Here is a 19,449-nt window from a genome sequence, read left to right as displayed (position 1 = left end):
ACAGAGAGTTACCAACACTTGATGGACTTCAGCAGGAAGGAAGGGAGGCCAGGCAACACAATTCTGAGTGCCAGCTAGCAAAGACAGCAGAGCCAGGTGAGAACCCAGGGAAAGCACTCCAGGCACTCCCCACTGTGCAGCTCCCTGGGTTGGCTCAGCCACCACATCCAAGTGCTGGGCAAACTGAAGGAAAACAAGTGGATCTTTATGATCCCTTGCAGGGATCATTACAGCTCTGCAGACCAAAAACCCTCCCCAGACTCCAGCTTCCCTACAAAAGAGTGATTCTACTCATGTACTTTTAGAAGGTATGTCACTGAGGTCACAAAGACTTCTAACCTGATGTGTTCACCCCAAGTGCCAAAACAAGCCACTCTTTGCTACCAACACTAATGAGATTTTTCAAATATTTTTATGCACTAACTGCTGTTCTCATCTCTCCTCATTTTATGCAAAGACACGAGGTGGGTTTCATTCAAGTAGGTTCAGCTCCAGCTCTCACAGTGCCTCAGTTTCTGGGTTGAAAACCACAGCCCCAGAAAATTTAAATTCCAATAGGGGAAAAAATACCACATTTTAACATACAGCCCCTTCAAACTGCTACAAGTAGGGAGTTCTGGATTTAAAGTACCCAGCACCATCATATCCTTTGACGTGCAAGGGAGTTTGCAATAGTGAGATTTAAAATCTATTTGATGATAAGTTCCTTTTTGTTGGCTTCCAGAAGCTGTTGCAACATTCACCTCTTGTCAATAGGACACTTTGTTGTTTTACTTTCTCCCTTCTTCATGGTTCCCCACATTTACACACTTCACTGGAAAGGAGTAAATAAACAGTAATAAAATTGGGGTAGAAATGTGGAATATAGCTCAAATGTTCGTATTGCAAATACCTAAAAAGTGTTAATAAAAATAAATAGAAATGAAAACAGCTATTCTGCATTTTGGTGTAATACAACTATTTTAGCAGATTTGCCAAATTTTAACACTATAAAAACTACTTCCAGATTCTGCAATTCAGGTAAAGCACTTTTTTTGCAAGGTTTGTGATTTTTTTTCTCATACATTCACATAAACTGGGAGCAAAAACTTTCATTTTCAAACAAAGGCTGCTGAAGATCCCTACAATCACCATCAAAAGTCTTCTCATACCAAGTTCCAGGTGAGGGAAAGAGCTTGAAACTCAGCCCTGAAAGACAGAGGAAACCTGCTCCATTCAGAGTCACACTGAAATAAACTGAAAAGCCCTGAACTGTGGGACTCTGCTCCTCTAATCTTCAACCAGCACCTGCTACAGTGGGAGCTACAGGACTTTGACTTCACTTTATATGGCATGGCCAGTGCACCCTGGACATCAGCATCAGCTTGCCAGGACTCCCTGTACTCAGGAGTTTACATTTTAATGTCACAAGTGTGCAGAACACAGAATGCTAATGTTGCTAAAGCTTTATTATTTCCCAAAGCAAATGTTTTTTTAAGAAGTTCAAGACTGAGGCCATTTATTACTTGCACACATATTGTTTCTCAGAGATTATTCACAGCACAAGGCAAAACAAAGTTATTAGGAAAAGGACAGCAATAACAACAAGAATATTTACAAGGGGCTTTGAAAACAAAGTTTGAGTGCTGTAAGCAGGTTCTAGAGCAAATAACAGATGATGGAGAGAACTATGCAGATATTTAACAGAAAGTGCTCAGAAAGAGCAAGGAGGGGAGGTTTTGACAGCAGAATTTGGTTAGACTGCCAGGAGCAGGGCTGAAACACACAACATTAAGCACAGGACAAACACCCCAAAAACAAACCTCCATATGCACTCCCTGTAGTCACTGTGCCCAGCAGGTGCAGGAATCCAGCATGAAAGCAGCAGTCCCAGCATAAATTAATTCCCACTTGCTGGGAATCCTGGGTGGCCCTGACCTACTCCTCTTCACCCAGTAACCGCTTCTCTGCATTTGTTTCTGCTGCTTCTTCGATGGGGAAAAAGGAAAAACACAAGGGCTCAAGACAAAGAGAGCAACATACACAGAAGTGGTGACATAAGGCAGAAGTGAGTTTGCACTTCCTAGCATTGCTGGTCTCCCTACAGCAATAGCCTTTTGGAAGTCAGAACAAAAAACAAACACTGTATCCGTTCTTTGGAAAGAGGTAGATCCCAGAAGAAATGTTGCTGCTGACACATTCAAAGTGCCAGTATTATGATTTCTTTCTTTGGATGTCTTAGTGCATAGTAATAGAGGCTGAAAACACAAGCCAGATGCTGGAGGAATATATGACTGTGCACCTCAGAGGACTGTCTTGTCACACAACCCTTTTCACTCCCCAGCTGGATTCTCAGTATGTATTTATACCTCTAAAGCTACCTGTCCCCATAAGCACAGTGTTCAAAGACTCTTTCTGGATATCTCAGACACTCAATAGTGTCAGCATACTCCTGCTTCCCCCCACAGCATGACATCCCAGAATTTCTGTGCCAGTTAAACCTAGTCTGTGCAAGCACAACTGGCAGAGGTCCTTCTTGCAATCCAGATGCAACATCATTACTGTGAACAAAGTCCTTCACAAGATGAAGTGCAGGGATTTAAAGAAGTCACCACACAAAGAATAGCTTTGTGTTTTATTCTTTTAGGATGTTACTACCAGAAACAATAGATGCAGCCTAATTAAAAGCAGGACCACTCAAGCTACAGCTCCTTTCCAGTCCTCGAGTCCAGGGGATCAATGCTCACTGGGACTTCAGGGCAGAAACTGCTTTTCCCTAAGTGCTGGACAATGCCCCAGCCTACAGGGACCCGATCTGTTATGAGTGTATGGCATTATTTGAACAGTAATGAAATCCCAAACTAAATCCTTCTGGGCACATGGCAGGGAATCATCTGAACTCGAGACTCCTCCCATTTAATTCCCTGCTGCTCCTACTTTTCTGGCAGCTCTCTTTAGTTCGATCACCACCTGCTCTCCCCACTCCCCCCTCTCCCGCTAATTCGTCATTTCTTTCAGCTCCTCTGTAGCACTAATTATAGAGAAACAATGAAATCTCAAAAGCGTATCAAGCGGGGATTAAGCCAAGCTGCAGCACGATGTGCCACAAGCAAGCTGCTCTTTGGTGGCAGCAGCAGCTTCTGGGACCAAACAAAGACAGGTTTCCATGCTTCTTTGGAGAGTTCAGAAAACATGGCAACGTGGGCACTTCAGGCTTTGCAGCCACACGGTTTGTTAAATGCCAGGGTGGCAAGAGAAGGAGAGAAGCTGCAGCAAGGATGCTGAACACACTGCTAAGTGAAAACAAGCAGAGGGAGAGATGACACCAACAGAGAGAAAAAGAAAAGCCCATTGAGGAAGTTATGTAAAGTTTAGGAGCAGGTAACAAATATGCGGGCAATGGCGGGAAGAGAAGAGATTTCCTGGGCTGCTATGGACAGGAAAAACCCCAAGGGACGTTTGTGCCAGGGTAGCACAACTTGGACAAACCAACTCTCCCAGCAGTCACAGATCTGCTGCAATCAGAGCCAACTGCAGTCCCGATGCCGTGGGCAGGACAGGGTTAATTAATGTTCCTGTGCTGGGCTCCCACTCACTCCCCACCTCAGGCACTCTGATCAAGGCCAGCGCTGAAGCTCTTCCCTCCGCCTCTCTCAGCCTCTCTCAGCCTCTTTCGGAGAAAATTTGCTCCCTGGTTAATCTCTCCCAACATAAGGGCTTAGCAAAACAATGAAAACCGGGCACAGCCAAATGCTTGCTGCTTTATTCCTGAAAAGCAGGAGATCATTTTGTTGAAGGATGATGAGGAGGAAGGAGACCCCAAATGGGTATTAAGATCTGCTTAATACCCCCTGCTTTTGCCTCTGTAAGGCTCTCAGATATAGTTCCAACCCTTAGGATAGCAGCTGCAAAATTCCTGCATAAGAGGGTCACGACCTACTTTAGAAAACACCGCCTTAAGAGGAAAACATACCCTTTCTAACCCCTGCTTCTTTCATGTTTCTACGATTAAATGGCTCTTTCTGAAATAAAACCAACCTCTGAAAGGACTAAAATAACCCAAATAAAAAAGTCCCCAAGCACTCAGTTACTGAAGCCTGATTTTGCAGGTTATCTCCTCTGGATCCCTGCATCCATGGTCCCTGTACCTTCAGCATCCACAGCTCCAGCCTGAACTCCTTCAGTTGAGACAAACTCCCCATGAAGGCCCAGCATCAGCTTTCAAAGGAGCCTGGATACCATCTCTTCTACAGTTCCACAATTTACATGAAGCTTCCATTTTTGAAAATAAAGACAAACCAGCTGAGATCTCAGCTGAAGTTAATGGAAACCAATTATTTCAAGGCTAATTGGAGGAGTGGAAAGACAGGGGACTGACCAGAGGACACAGCACATCCCTACACACTTTGTCTCCAATTTAACTGAATCTCTGCAGCCACATAAGGACATTTGAGCTCTCCCAGTAAGACTGGGATGAATTGCACCGATGCCTCTTCCCAGGCAAATGGAACTGAAGCCAGAGATCCTCTTGGCAGAGGGATGTGCGTAAGCAATGAACAGTCATGCCAAACGCTCACAAGACCAGCATCAAATCCTGGCTGCGGGATAGGATTCTCCTACCACGTGCAACAGCACTTTGAAGCAGTTACTTGGTAGGAGGACTCACAACACAGTGTTGCCCCAGCTTTAAATTTACTTCAGGCACTCTCAGAGATGTGAAAGTTTCCCTTCTTTGCAACTCAGTTGCTCACAAAGCTGTTACAATCAACAGGCTGTGTTCCATAACAGTCTTGTAGCATCAGTCCTTATCCTACTGCAGTATCAAATCCCCTCTGTAGAGGAAATATACTTTCCCAGGGTCAAATGAACATTACAAACCATTTAGGTTTGAAGGAAACTCTAGTCCATCCTCCTGCAGAAAGCAGGATCAAATCCCAGCTTAGACCAGATTCCTCAGCATTGTAATCAGTCTAGTTTGGATTTTCTTTTACAAGGGATATTTCTACAATCTCTTTGGTTGTTTCTGTGTTTGGCCACCCACCTGATAAACTTTTTTCCCCTTTGCTAACTAAACTGGGAAATCTGATTTTCTCCCAACCTTGGCCTTCCACCATGCACCTCTGTACAATTCATCTTCATCTCCTCTAGAACTTCCCACTGGATAGCTGAGGACAGCAACAACTCTTCTAAGGCTGGGGAAATCCTGCTCTCCACCTGCCCCATAAGCCACATTGCCAAGTCTCCTTCAGCATGGGGCAATGCTCCGCTGAACACCTCCACACAACCCTGCCCAGAGTTCCACCCTCCCCTGCACACACACGACCTCTCTATTTTTAAGCGAGATCTGGAATCCATCCTCCACTATCTGGAGTGCGGTGCCAGAAAGCCGCTCGTGACGCAGGCTCTGTTTATAATTGTGCCCCCGGGTTTTTCTCTTATGAACAATGCACACAAAACACTTCCCTGCAAGGCTGCTCTGGACCAAGCAGTGACTTTCAGCTTCCAGGTACCCCAAAGCCCAGGAAACCTCTCATGCTTTACAAGCCAGGCTGGGTATTCGTGTCTCTGCAGGCTCACTCCATCTCTGGACGCTTCAACTCTTTGAGAGCCTCATGCCAAAGAGCTGTGGGAGCCCTGCTCTGATTACTCATTCCAAGGACAATACAGCAATAAAACAAGAAGCTACAAGATGGGGAATAGAAGTTCTTATGCATTCTTACAGAGCACAAATACACATCTAATTAAACCAGAAATTAAATACTGGATTGCAAATTCAGACCGATTTTGCATTGTTTGGTCCATTTCCTATGAAGGCAAAGTGATGCCTCTATTTTATACCCCTCATGTGAGAAGAATCCTCTTGCAAAGAATTAACTGCTTCTAAAAACAAGCTAGGGAAAAAAAAAAAAAAAAGCCTACTCTCGAATTTCCAGCCAACACAGCAGGGGGTGGGAATACTCCTTTCCCCAAGCAGGACTTGGTAACAAGAGTCCATTGGATGTCAAAGTCTTGCTGGCACAAACCCCACGATTCAGGAAGAGTGAAGTAATGCAATGTTAATGGTCCTTGAATATGTTTTTCAAGCCATCTCCCCACTACATGCCACATTCTTACTACAAAATGGAAGATACCATCTACAATAACAGCTCCAAATAACATTAATAAAACCAAAGGGAATTCATAACAGGACTCTGACATACTCCTAGTATTGCCACAGAGGGGGCAAAAAGTCTGCTTACCTGTGGGGAGGAAAATGTTTTCACAGCAAAGTATCATCTACTGAGCATGGGACTGCAGGAAGAGTGTTAACAATTCTAGGAGTGGAGTTAAAGCCCCTTATCAGCAGGAGGATCACTTGGGTGCTTCTAGCACTGCTCAGAGTGAGCTCAAACAGCAAGCTGGCTCTGAGTACTGCTGTTAGAGACACTGGGAACAGCAGCAAAACCAGAAAGGGAGAATTCAGCTGGGTTTGTTCTCTGGTTGGGAGGCCTGTGGTAAACTGAAGCAGCAGCAGAGCAATAATCCATGGCCAAAACACAAAAAAGTTACAAAAGCGAAGGCGTGAGCACAGCTCCCCTGCCACAGCAACATGGGAGCGCAGACATGCACCTACCCCCAGGAAGCTCCCAGAGCTGCACCAACACAGCCACCCTCACTCCAAGACACCTCTCCATGATTCATTCCCAATACAAATTTACTGACAATAGTATTGCCTATTGAGAGAAGAACCAGGGCTTTACATTTCTTTACAAGCTGAAGGATGACATATCCACAGTACAATTGCCTAGTTTAAGCCCTGGCAGAGGGTTTAAGAGGCCAGATTTAACTTGGTGCACCCTCTCTCAACTCCAGTCATGCAGTGTTTGACCAACAGCAGAGATGGAGAGATACTGTGTAGAGAAGAGGGGGAGAAACACTTGCTAATACAGTGCAGGAAAGAAATAAATCAGAGAAGCATAGGCAAAGGCAGAAAGTGAAAGCAGATTTAACTGGAAAGTTGTGAGGGAGCCAAATTTAAAGCCTATATGGGGGATGGAGGAAAACCAGCCATCCCCACAGACCACATATCACAGCAAAAGTACACACTACATATGAGGACCTGCACTACGTGCCTGCTACAGCCCTGCAGGCAGCTTAAGAGCTGAACTCTCACATTTACAAGGCACTGGCTACCCTCATATTTCTGATGCAAAGGCTTTAGGAACAACAGCTCAACCATGATTTAAATAAATCATTTTAAAACTTTGCATTTCCGTGTGGTCAATGTCAAAATGTCACCCTGCCCTTCAGCCCAGCCCAACTCACATCAGTGCATGCAGCAGGTTCATGTGTGGTTCAGGCTCACCTTGAGCACAGCCCAGTGCAGGGAACACTCAGCTGGGTTCAAGCCAGAGGTGGCTGCAGGTACAGTGAGACACAGGGCATGTGCTGGACAACACCTGAGAAAGGCAAGGATGGGGAGGTAACAAGTCCAGGCAGAGAATTAAGACTTAAATACAAGTGACTTCCATTTCACACCAGCACATCTGATGACTACAGACCTTCTACTGAAGAACTGGAAGAGGAATAGGAAAAAGCAGTTTTCACTCCTGAGTTCCTGTTTGTTTCATTTAAATTGCAGGTGTATAGCTTTGCAAACCTCTCTGATCATTTATTCCAGTATATCCAGAACTCAAGTAGTTTGAGATTCTGTGCAAGTTGTGAGGCCAAAGATTTCAAATAGTACAATACAAGGGATTTCTGTTATTAAGACACCATTATGTGTCTTTCTCAAATATTGAGAGCCTTTGCTCAATTTATGTCAGCATCTGCAGTGTCCAACAGACAACTGATATTCCAGCATTAATCAAGCATGCTCAAAGAATTTCAGAGAATAAGGAGAAGCATATTCTGAAAGTCTGCTGGCCAATTAGAAATACAGCCAAAACATTTGAACAGCACATAAACTTGCTGACAGTGAGTTATTCACCATCTTGACAAGGGCTCTCACAGTTGAGAATACCACTGAAAACCACACACCATGTCCAGAGCTCAGAGGTTTCTGCCCATGTAAGACAATGTATTCCTCAAGATTCCTAGTGCTCCATGTACAGTGGAGAAGGATGATAAGCCAGCAAAGATCACACAGTGCTGCCAGCACTTGTTAAAACATGCTTCCCCTCCAGTGGTCCATCAATACAGAAACACTCAATGCTGCAGACCTGTTGCCCAAGTCTTTAATTCACGTCTCAGACTCAGAGGAAGGAATATAAACCCAAATCCAATCACTTGTAAGAAGTCCAGTATTATTTTCAGAGCCATCAGCCACTGATGGGCAATACCCCAAGCTAGGTACATCTCCCCATGGCCCCACTGAACTCTACACTATAAATAAATAAATGGCATTCATTTCTAAGCTGGAGAGAGGTTAGGTACTGTAATCTAAATGACTCAATGCCAAGGTTTCTGCAGAAAGGAAGGGGAGTCTTATGGAAATCTTCACCCCACCCCACACTGCATTGTTCTCTCACAAATCTTTCAGTATCTCTTAGGCCCTGAACACAGAAAAATGTCGTCTGTTTCCCACCTTCAGCAAACATTCCGGTTGAGAATCCTCACAGACTAAGCAGGGAAGTGACAGGTTTGGAGAGAAAATGGTCAGCCTGTCAATATAAAACAGGCCAGGACTGGAACACAGGGGAGGAATAGTGTTGGCCATGCAAAGCATGTCAGCAAGATATGTGACAAAGTTGTCACCGGGTCACTTTGCTGTTTGAGCTCATCTGCAGCCACCAGCCCGCGCACACGCAGCCAAGGCGAGCCTTCCACTGCCTCCCTGTGAGAGAGCTGCAGCCCCCAGCACCAGACTCCAACCAGAGCAGGACCAGCAAGGAGGACAAAGAGCAGGGGAAAAGCCACTGGCCACAGAAGGTACCAGCAGAGAGGATTGCCAGGGAGGAGCATCAGCCCATCTGACATTGCTCCAAAATTTCCACTGCAAACACCAGAGCACGGGAGAGAGGGTGGCAGAGGGTGCTGCTCTTGGCTCTGTGCCTGACCCCCGCAGCCCTCAGGATATCCCAAATAAGTCCAGACTAGCAGCCATTCCCATCATGCCTTTGATAAAACAGCCTCCAGCTGTCCAAGGTACCCAGGTGATTTGGGGAACACCTCAGAGCCCATTCTCCCCCTGGCAGTAAGTACAGTAAGCTCCAAGGGCCAGTTACACAAGTCCTGCGTGACCTGCCACATTTACTTAAGATGCTATTAGCATGCCTAAATTAGATTTTTAGTTTGAAACCAATTATATTTATTGGATTTTGTGCCAACATCTCTGGCTAATTTAAAGGGCACTGCAGCTATGCAGTGCTAATTCTACACGATGGAAAGCAGGCTCAAACATCTCATTTCCAAACACAGCAACTTTAGTGGAGAAAGTTCATCCTTCCCTTTTAATCACTGTCAGTTGCCTTTATGGTATATGCAGCAATGTAAATATCATGCTGGCTGTCATCAGGTATTACCAAGGCTCAAAACACAGCACTGGTACAGTAGCCAAGCCAGTGTTCTCCTTTCTCCCCTCCCAATTTTTATCTCTGAACTCTGTCTCAAATGTAATTGTCAGCTGTAGAGGATATTTTATTTGGCCATGTTTCCACTTAACAGAACAATCTGTCTGCTTACAGTGCAGATGTTTGATAGTACCGTGGTTATTTTAGGTAAATAAGCTTTTAAGTATCAGATATACCCTCTCTCAAAGGCTATTATCCTTTCTTTTCAGCAAATATCTTGATCTAGTAAAGATTTTCTGCATCTCTTAGTCCGTTCAGCACAAAAGATTAGCCCACTAGTTAAAAATTACATTCTTTAACCAAGAGTAATGAGAACTATCCTGAGCCTTAGGGTCTGGACAAATAACTGAGCTGAGCTTGCCAGTTCATCAGGCTTCTCAGCTGTTCAAATAAGATATGCATTGGTGAGTTGTTCAACAGGAAACCTGCTCATGCTCAAGATGCTTTTTCCAGTGAAGTATAGTTTGCTGCAAGTCAATACCAAGGTATTTATTAGCTGTTAATACCAAGCTATTTATTAGACAGCAATTGGCATCCTCAATGATTATCTTTACTTTAATGAAAGATGGAACTTATGGCTTCACCTTTCAACTTGCTTGCTGCTCCTGGGGGGACCTCACTGTCCTCTAGAACTCTCTGAAAGGAGGCTGTAGCAAGGTGGGAGTCAGTCTCTTCTCCCAGGTAACAAGTGAGAGCGTGAGAGGAAATGGCCTTAAGCTGCACCACGGGAGGTTTATATCAGATATTAGGAAAAGCACCTTCATTGAAAGGGCAGTCAGGCATTGGAACAGGCTGCCCAGGAAAGGGGTGGAATCACCATGCCTGGGAGTGTTCAAAAAACGCTGGATGTGGTACCTGGGGACAGGGTTTAGTGGTGACCACAATGGTGCAGGGTAATTGACTGGACTTGATGATGGGAAAAGTTTTTTCCAATCTGAACGATCCCATGACTCTACGATTTTATAACAACTTCACATGGTGAGAGATAGAAAGGGTCACAAAGTGGCCTAGGAACTAAAGACATAACACATCAAGTTTCCAAAGAACTCCATTTCCATTGGTAAATCTTGAGGAATCACAACCTGGAGACTTTTGTATCAACACCTTTTATGTTTGGAGACAGCACAAATACCAAGGTTCAGCTTTCCTGCACCTTCAGAGGGAACTGTCCTTGCAGACACAGCCTGAACATAAAGCAAGTAGGGTAAGAAAACCACCAAGCCTCAGCCACGTGCTGTGAAAGACAAGGCATTGTTACTTCCCACTGTCGTGGGGAATCCATTAAGCAGCTGTTTCACCCAGCAGTGACAGGGTCACAGGGAGGTTTGAGTGTTTAATAGGACGTGTGTCAGTAATTCCCCCATGTGCCATTTCCAGCACAAGCATTCATTAATTCCGTATAGGGATTATACAGTTTGGCATCAGCCAGAGCAGGGGACTGAACTCCACCACCCTGGGAGTCCTCACTGGCTGTGTCTCAGCAAAGTGACAAGAGCTTTCTGGTTTTGCTCTGAAAATTGACATCATTAAATGCATCTCCGTGGATTTTGCAGGAAAGGTGTTTACTCCACAACAAGAACATGGTCTTGAATTGATGAATTTTCAAGACATCCAGATAACCTAGTACTGTGTTGCCTGCCTGAAGCTGGAGACAGCCTGAAATTCCCAGCTGCAGTTTCAGTGCCCCACTTACCTCAACAGGTATCAGCTCAGAGCACAGCCGAGCCCATAATTTCGCTAAGAAAAATATTCTGTAAGTGCTCTCCATCCCACAGCCATTATTGTGCTCTCTCACTTTTCAAACACCATCATTTTCCAATAGCCTCTGCACTGTTTTCAAGGCTTCCTTTTCAGAAAAGCTGGAATGAACCCCAGAACTTAAGGAAATGGACTTAAAATCCCCTGAAGAGTGAAAATGAACAAGAGCCTAGCTCAGAGAGAATCAAAATTGAAAATGCACAACCTGTCCAACAGTAACTATGGAGCTTTCATCCAATATTTAGTAAACCATCAGTTTTACAAAACATATGTTGAACTGCCCCAAGATGCAATAATCTCACACCCTGCCACAAGTACCTCAACAAAATTCCACATTCACACAGAGTTTTTTTAGACATTTTCCTACCCAACAACACCCTCCCCTGTAATGAACTGTAAAATTTGTCAATTAGCTCTGCTCTAAGGCAAAAGCCAGCTTCAATTCTTCCACACAACAAGCCAGCAGAGGATACTGCTGGACAAGCCACGTGCTCACTCAGATCTCACCAGAAGTGAGGTGGGTACTCAAGGTCAAATTTTCACTCTGCAGTTTTAACTTAATTCAACTCTGTGGATGGATGAAGTGGGAACAGCATCCTCCCACACAGGTTTATTAATAGCAAGGTGCTAGCAATAAGAGTAAAGTTTGTCCTTAAATTACCATTCATGACTATAAAACAGTAAAACTCTGGCAAAACCCAAGGAGAGTTTACTACAGTAAGAGATGATCACTGAAGGATTTCAATTCACACTATTCCTTAACAGCTGCTTGTACCTTTTCTTTCCAGAATGAATTTACATAGGCTCATTTCCTGCCCAAAGGAAATATCCATTGGGAGAATGCTATAAAGTCAGCCTAGCATGGAAAAGTGAAATGAAAGAAAACATTAATTTTGTTTCTCTCCCTCGCCCCAAACTCTCAAGACAAGGCAGTTGGAGCAGAAAATTGAAATCTGGCAAAAAATTAAAACCTCATTCAGAAAAACTTTTTTGTATTCCCTCACAAATGCATTTTAATTTGACTGAGTTATCAGACTTTGAAGGTGTCGTTTCACAAGCATGCAGCACAAGCTGTATAAAACTGTAAGGGATGGGAGGTGAAAGGAAGATTTGCCTAATATGGTAATTTGGTGAGAAAGTGAATCAGTGCTCTGAATTTATTCTGCACTTCATTCACAGATGGGATCTTGAAGCCTTTAAGAGTGGAAGAGAATCATCCCTTGCAGACTTAGCAGTGTGTAGAACCAAAGTGGCCTCAGAAATCCTGGCAAGGCACATTGGACTCCAGTTTGATGGAGGTTGATACATAACCAAATATTTTTTCCAGGATGGAATTTCTCTTCATTACAAGAAAAATCACATTAAACAAGAATTCTGTGTGCAGTGGTGCCCACCAGGAAATAATAATCTTTAAGAACCTCAGGGAGTGGTGAAAGGACTTGGAAAAAAAACTTTGCTGGTTGTTGCAGCTGTTGAGCAGTTGTGAAAAGAAGTACTGGATTTTTCATTTGTGCATTTGTATTACCACAAATCTCTACCTGCTTTTACAGTGTGACAGGACCACCTAATATAGTTAAAACCAAGAAATATGGAGGCTGTGCTGATTAACATGAAAACCCCACTCATGAGCAGTGTTTCAAGGCAAACAACATGCTCAGACAAGTTAAGGCATCAAACTTAGGGCTGACAGAACCCCACACTAAGGTCAGTCCCTTCATTTATGTTCACGCACACGAGGGACACAAGAAATTCTCACTCGGTGCCACTCAGGCACCTGAATCCCTGCTGCCACTCAGCTGCAGTTACACCATTTGCTGAAGTGATCTTGCCTTACTCAAGCCAGACAAGTTGGATTTTGCTCACAGTCTGGCTCCCTTCATTAGTATGTGCATTGTTTTCCTACCAGAGGGAGCCCATCTCTTCTCACACACCAGGAGCCATGAGCTTCTGTTAAGAGCCTGGCCTGCCTGTCAGCCAGGGACCTAGCCCTGTCTCCAAGGCTTTCCCGTGGGCCTGCCAGGAAGAGAGACGCAGTTCCACGTGGTTTTTAGAAACGTCAAGGCTCAACTCCCTTAGGTGAAGTCACAGGAAACTGCAGCAACTTGGAGAGCCAAGTCCTTCATATCTGCATCTCAGTTGTTTGATTCTGAAGGGAAGGCAGGATAATAGGCTGAACTTGTCTGGAAAGCCCCAGCATCCTGATATTTCAAAGATTTTGCAATGCCAAATTCCACTGCTCCAACAGCTATTCTTTTACACCCACAAAGCCCTCAAGTCTGTCTCTCCCTATTAAGAAAGTTTAATAATACCAAATTTACAAGCACTCCATTAGCATGTCCACAGCTAAATTTATGGCTGCAAAGATTTATGATGGATATTGTCCATTTTTGGGGAAATCTTCCAAGAAAATCTGACCAAGACACAGTTTGTTGCAACGCACTAATACAATTAGCAATAAGTGTTATTGCCATCATTTTAAAGAGCTCCATCTTTTATTAAAAGATTACATCTCCAGACTCTGCCTTAGTGGGCATGCTGCTCACACTCAGAAAGAAAAGAGATGCTGCCAAGTTTAAATAGACAAAGGTTCTGGGGAAGAGTTGATTCTCTTCAAGATTTCATCAGCTGCAGAAGCAAGAAGCCTCCTAGGCATGCATTTGTCAGGCAGCATGTACACCCCTCCCTCAGGTGTGCTCAGGAGCACAGCACAGCCACACTCCCCAGCACCAGCCAAGATATTTGCATTAAACTGGAGCTATTTGGATGGATTCTTGAGAAATGGAAGTGTTAAACATTAATGGGTCCAGGTACGTAACAGTACTGGAAGCAACTGCTACATAGAAACCAAGCCCAGGAAAGTGTGAACTCTTCCACATGAAGCACCCTGCGTGTTGTTTTCTTCCTTAATACCCCAGAATAGCTGAAAGCAGCAGGATCAGTCTCTGCTCTCCCCTCCAAGCAGCAGGCAAGGCTAACAACCACATATTCTTCCCAGCCAGCCTCCTTCATCACTGCTTGGCTTTGTAAGCCCTAATTTGGTGCCTTGTGCATTTTATCCTCCTTTCTATCAGGACACAGACAACAGGGGCACTAAAAAAAGGCACGTGCACAACCAAACACCTTTTGCTTCCACTTCCCCAGAGGTGAAAAGTGACTTAGTTCAGCTCTAATTGCAGCAGGGCAATGGTATCAAAGATCTTAAAGAGATGAGATGTGTCAAGTATCCAGAGGAAAGGTAGCCTGGATGCAGGAGTAGCTTGGCTATTCTGTTGCACTCAGGATCACACGAGATATATTTGTCTACATCCAAGCAGCAGGAAAACTGGTACTGAGCATCTCCTACTTCAATTCCCAAGCAGACCAAGTACTATGAATGACCACTCATTTTTTAATTTATCTACAATTGTCCAAAGTTAGTTGTTTTATATTATGTTAAATGTTACATTAAATTAAAGCTTTTCCACCAACTTCATGTGGAAAAAATGAGCACACAAAGAAAGGCTGGTTAATTCATTTGAAGACTGAGTCCTGGGAATACAGTATAGGAATCAATTTTGCTCAGCAAAGCTGGGGGGGAGGAGTGGGAATCCATGAGGAAATGCTAAAACAAAACATATGGCACCAAGACTGAATCCTAAACACTCCATTTAGAGCTCAGGCAGTTCTATTTTGTACAGTGTAACATTTTTCTTGAATGGGTTTTAAATATCAGGCGTGTGAAACTGGCTGCAGCCAGCACAGGCACCGCAGCTAGCAATGAACACCACACTCCAAAAAAAAAAAAAAACAAAAAAAACCCCAAGCCCTGAAGTTATCATTGGACAAGAGCCTCCCATTCCAGCCTGATTTTTATATCCAAAGACCCTGACTGCTCCTGGCCAGCACCTCCAGGCTGCTCTTTTTCAACAGCTGTGATTTCTCTGCTCAAGACTCCTACACAAGCACCAGACAGAGGAGCATGGACATCTTGATAAAATTTGGGAGAGCAGACACCTTAATTCTAAGAAGTTCCTCTCTACCCACAAAAAAAAAAGTTCTCCCACACAGGGCTGGGATAAACACAGATAGAAATCTAATTGTCAGCCCCAAAAGATCAACATTATCACATGCAAAACCCAACTAAAAGCTACTTGAACCACAGTCATTAAAAAAACTAATCATTCCTAAAATGGTGACTTCAGTTTTCAATTTAGCCTTGATTTCTGATGGGATAAGAAACTCCCACCACATCTGTTCATGCAGCCTGCACTGTCCTCATCGCTGCAAAGGAATCTGTCAGGGGAGAGAGGGCACAGGAGCAGAGCCTGGGAGCACTCCCACCACTAATTTATCTCCTGTTTCTGGCATGGGCTGTTTGCAGCAGAGGGGATGCTCCTAAATCAAACAGCCACAGTCAGCACGGCTCCAATCTTTCCAAAAAAGTAGCAAAACGAGAATGACCCAGTTCCAACCAACTTCACTCCTGCTACCAGCATTTCCAAGAGGAATTGTGAGATCCAGGGGAACCTGAATGTGTGAGTATCTGATCAGCACAAGCAGCATGAGGTCGAATTTTTTTCAGGCTTCAAAAAGAAGACTGCAGGAATTTATATGCAATCCACGCTCAGAAGACCAACCACCTTCACAACCACGGCACAGACTAGATTCTGCTTTTTAGATAAAAACTGCAGCATCTCCAGAGGCCCTGTTCACCTGCAGAACTCTTGCTACTCTGGGGGTACATTTCACTGAAATGCTTTTTAAATTGCTTCCTCTACCCCACCTGCATTTTATCCTTTTGTAAAATGAAATCAGATTCTCCTCTGATCAAAGTTCCTCAATTCAGTATATAGCAGAAGTTATTTAAACCTAAGGAGGCTACTCAGCAGTTATTAACACTAACCAAGCATAATCAACAAGGATATTAATCCACACCTTTATAATGGCATGAGTCATCCCCAGTGCTGAGTAATCCTTTTTTATTTATATATAGTATTAGCCAGAATCAGGGGAGCAGTTTTCCAGTACAGGTTCTCTTTGCAGGTAGGAAACTTGCTTTTTCTATTCCTGCACTTGAGTGCTATGGAACCATCCACATCCAATAAAAGCCACATATGGCTATTTTCAGGCAAAAATAGTACAAATTAAAGAACTGGACTACAAATGGATTTCCATTATTCCATGTGAAAAAACAGCTGAGCTGGTAATCTCAAAGTTTACTCTAAATTTTAAGACTAATGTTGGGTTTTTTTCATCAGGAAACAAGTTAAATCCTTTAAAAGCACCGCTACAAGGTTCATCTCTTTCCACATCAGAACGTCTCTTTGTTCAGTGCTGAAGAACCTTTACAGCTCTTCAGTTATAAAGAGAGCTCAAAAAAAAAACCAAAAAAACCCAACCAAAAAACCCTTGAGGTTTACAGGAGACATGAAGCAGGAGGCAAGGCAGTCCAGCTCAGTTAACACAGTGACATTTTGTCCCACAAATCATATACGTGCTAGGAAACTTGCGTCACATCTCCATCCAGGCCGCTGGCAGACACAGCAGTGTTTGAAAGGAGCAAAGGGGGGGCAGGGGACAGGAAAGTTAAAAAGAGAAACCATATGTTTGCAATATACACATCTCAGTGTACGCTCCATCACATGCCAAAATGCCAACACAACCTTTCAGTCAGCAGGCGACATCCAGAAACTCAGCTTGCAGAGGGACGGGGAAGATACAGAAGAAATTCAACACTTTTTTCCCAGATTTCTCCCCGAGTTCTGTCAGTTAACAGGAGACAACACATCTCTGTGTGTCTCCCAGTACCCTGAGGCTGTGGGATGTGCATCTCCAGCAGCAAGTTCTCCCAAGAGCAGAAGTGTATTTACATTCCCTTTTGTTCCATCCCACCCCGCTCCCCAGCTACAAAGAGGCATTTGCTCCTACCCTTGATTAGTCAGGTCCAAATCCTTGCCTTTTGCCACCACAAAACACCCTTCACACAGGCTCTCAAAAGAAAAGGAAGTATTTCCTATGAGAAATTCAGTTCTCTTTCCCCAGGAAACTGGTGGCATGTTCTCCCCCTTCCTCCCCACACCTGTATCTCCTGCTCCTCAGGGAGGCTGAACATCCTCCTCCCCAGGGCACGTTTTCCAGAGGAGATTTAAAGGGTTGGTCTGTAGGATTACATCTTCCCTTGGTCTCCTTCCTAAAGCACTGCTGCTGCCTCTGAGCAAAGGGAGAGGACAAAGCCTGATCCCACAGAGTAAAAGGGATTTCCAGAAGGATTTCCCCCACTCCACAGCTTTAGTTCTTTCCTACTTTTAAACAATGCTAAGAATTTAATCTCTTGAAACAGCATTTTCACAAACTCTCCAACCCTCAACAGAAAACAAGCCTCCCCACGAGGCAGAGATGGAAAGCCTGGGCATGACAGTGCTACGTCATCCAGAAACTTCAAATTAAAGCACTCCACAAAGATTACTCAAAGAATTAACCTCGTTCCTAAAATCCTTTGGCCGGGAGCCTGCCCTGCCACTCTCCTGCTTCATTCCGAGTCTCCGGAGGGCGAGACGGGAGGCACCGACCTTAGAGTCACCTGTGGCACCACCTCTTATGTGTCACACACTCGCCCTAGAGCAATATATCCCTCAAACACACCCCAACAAAATGGTCGAGACAGCCAATAAATCAGTACAGCGGGAGGCCTTTGGTAACTGGGCAGCTTAACGCCAAGAGAGAGTGAAGAAGGAAAAAAAAAATCATTTAATGGAGAGAGCAAGGACTGGGGCCTCGAGCTGAGGACAATGAATGAAAACGCACGGCAGCAGCGAAATCCCAGGGTAAAAGGCTCGCTGGGCGGCTCTACCAAACCCTCCGTGCAGGGACCAAAGCAGCAGCGCGGGGCTCCGAAACTGCTGAGAGGTGCGATGGCCCCAAAATGAACCGGGGTGCCCTAGGAGGAGACAGTCCACGCCAGCTCCGGAGTTCACTCCCGCTGAGCGAACCTCACCCCCAGCACATCCCAGACCGCACCGTGGTGGGAAGCAAAGCCGCCCAAAGCGGATCCTGTCCGAGGATCCGAGGGGACCCAGACCCTGCCCAGAGGAGCGGGCAGAGGCCAGGGAGGAGCCCCCTGCCAGGGGAGCGTCCCCGCCACCACCACAATCCCCGTCTGGGATGGGGCAGACCCACATCCCCTTCCGTGGGCCGCACACGCAGATGAGGAGGGGCAGCAGCCTCAGCAGAGGGGTCCCACAGACCCTCACGCCCCTCAGAGTCCCCCGCAAGGCGGGGGGACAGAGCCTCTCACATCCTCCCTACATACGTGGCTGGAGGGGGGGCGGTCACACCGTCCCAGTCCGTGACGGGGTATGTGCGACGGGACCCCTCCAGCTGAGGGGCACCCCAGACCCTCACACCCCTCAGACAGGGGGGACAGATGCCCCCCTCAGCTGAGGGGCCCGCCAGACCTTCACACAGCTCAGTATGGGGGGACGGACTCTCTCACAGCCTCACATGGCTGAGGGAGGGGGAAGCCACACAGTCCCACTCCTTTGCGCGGTGTGTGACAGGATCCCCCTCAGCTGAAGGGGATCGGACCCCCCCTTTCCTCAGCGGACTCGCACCCCCACATCCGAGGGGCACCCTGCACCCCCACAAACCCCAGTGACCGCTCACCGATGACCTCCTGCAGCTCGTAGTCATCCTTGTTGATGGACCAGGGCAGCGCGCTGGGCTCCTCGGCCATGGCCGCGCCGCGCCCGCCGCCCTCCGCGCCGCGAGGGGGAGCGTCCCCGAGGGGCGAGGGAGCGGAGAGGAGGCGCTGCGGTGTCCCGGCTGTCCCCGAAGCACGGCCGAGTCCGAGCCCCCTCCTCCTCCGCCTCCTCCTCTCCCGCCGCTACCGCCGGCCCAACTCCGGCCACCGCCACCTCCTGCACCTGCCCATGCCCGGAGCGCTAACGTCACCCGCGTGCGCCCCGCCCGCCACGGCGGGGCGCCGCCCGACGCCATCTTGAGCGTGGCGTGGCAACATCCCGCCCGCCACCAGAAGGCGACTACGCCACGGTTTTCTCGGTTATCCCCACCGGCCTCAAGGGACGGGCCGGTAAGGAAGGACTTCAAGGCGAAGGACGGAGGAGGAGCCCCTAAGGAAAGGGCGGGGATGCCACACACAAGATGGCGGCGGCGAGCATCGTCC

General features: G+C 46.0%; 1 protein-coding gene across 2 annotated transcripts in view; it reads right to left on the bottom strand.

The window, feature by feature from the left end:
• The window catches only part of OXSR1 (oxidative stress responsive kinase 1), an 88,099-nt gene extending 68,959 nt beyond the window's left edge, over positions 1 to 19,140 (bottom strand). For both annotated transcript variants that reach the window (XM_066550735.1, XM_066550743.1), the window contains exon 1: positions 18,930 to 19,140. In XM_066550735.1, the coding sequence (XP_066406832.1) occupies positions 18,930 to 18,999 (70 nt within the window). In that variant the 5' untranslated portion in view covers positions 19,000 to 19,140. The remainder of the gene's footprint in view (positions 1 to 18,929) is intronic.
• Between the last annotated feature and the right edge of the window lie 309 nt (positions 19,141 to 19,449).

This window comes from Molothrus aeneus, chromosome 1 (genome assembly GCF_037042795.1).
Source record: "Molothrus aeneus isolate 106 chromosome 1, BPBGC_Maene_1.0, whole genome shotgun sequence".
Taxonomy (NCBI): domain Eukaryota; kingdom Metazoa; phylum Chordata; class Aves; order Passeriformes; family Icteridae; genus Molothrus; species Molothrus aeneus.
The sequence above is the reverse complement of the archived record's forward strand: the minus strand, read 5'-3'. Positions and strand labels throughout refer to the sequence as shown.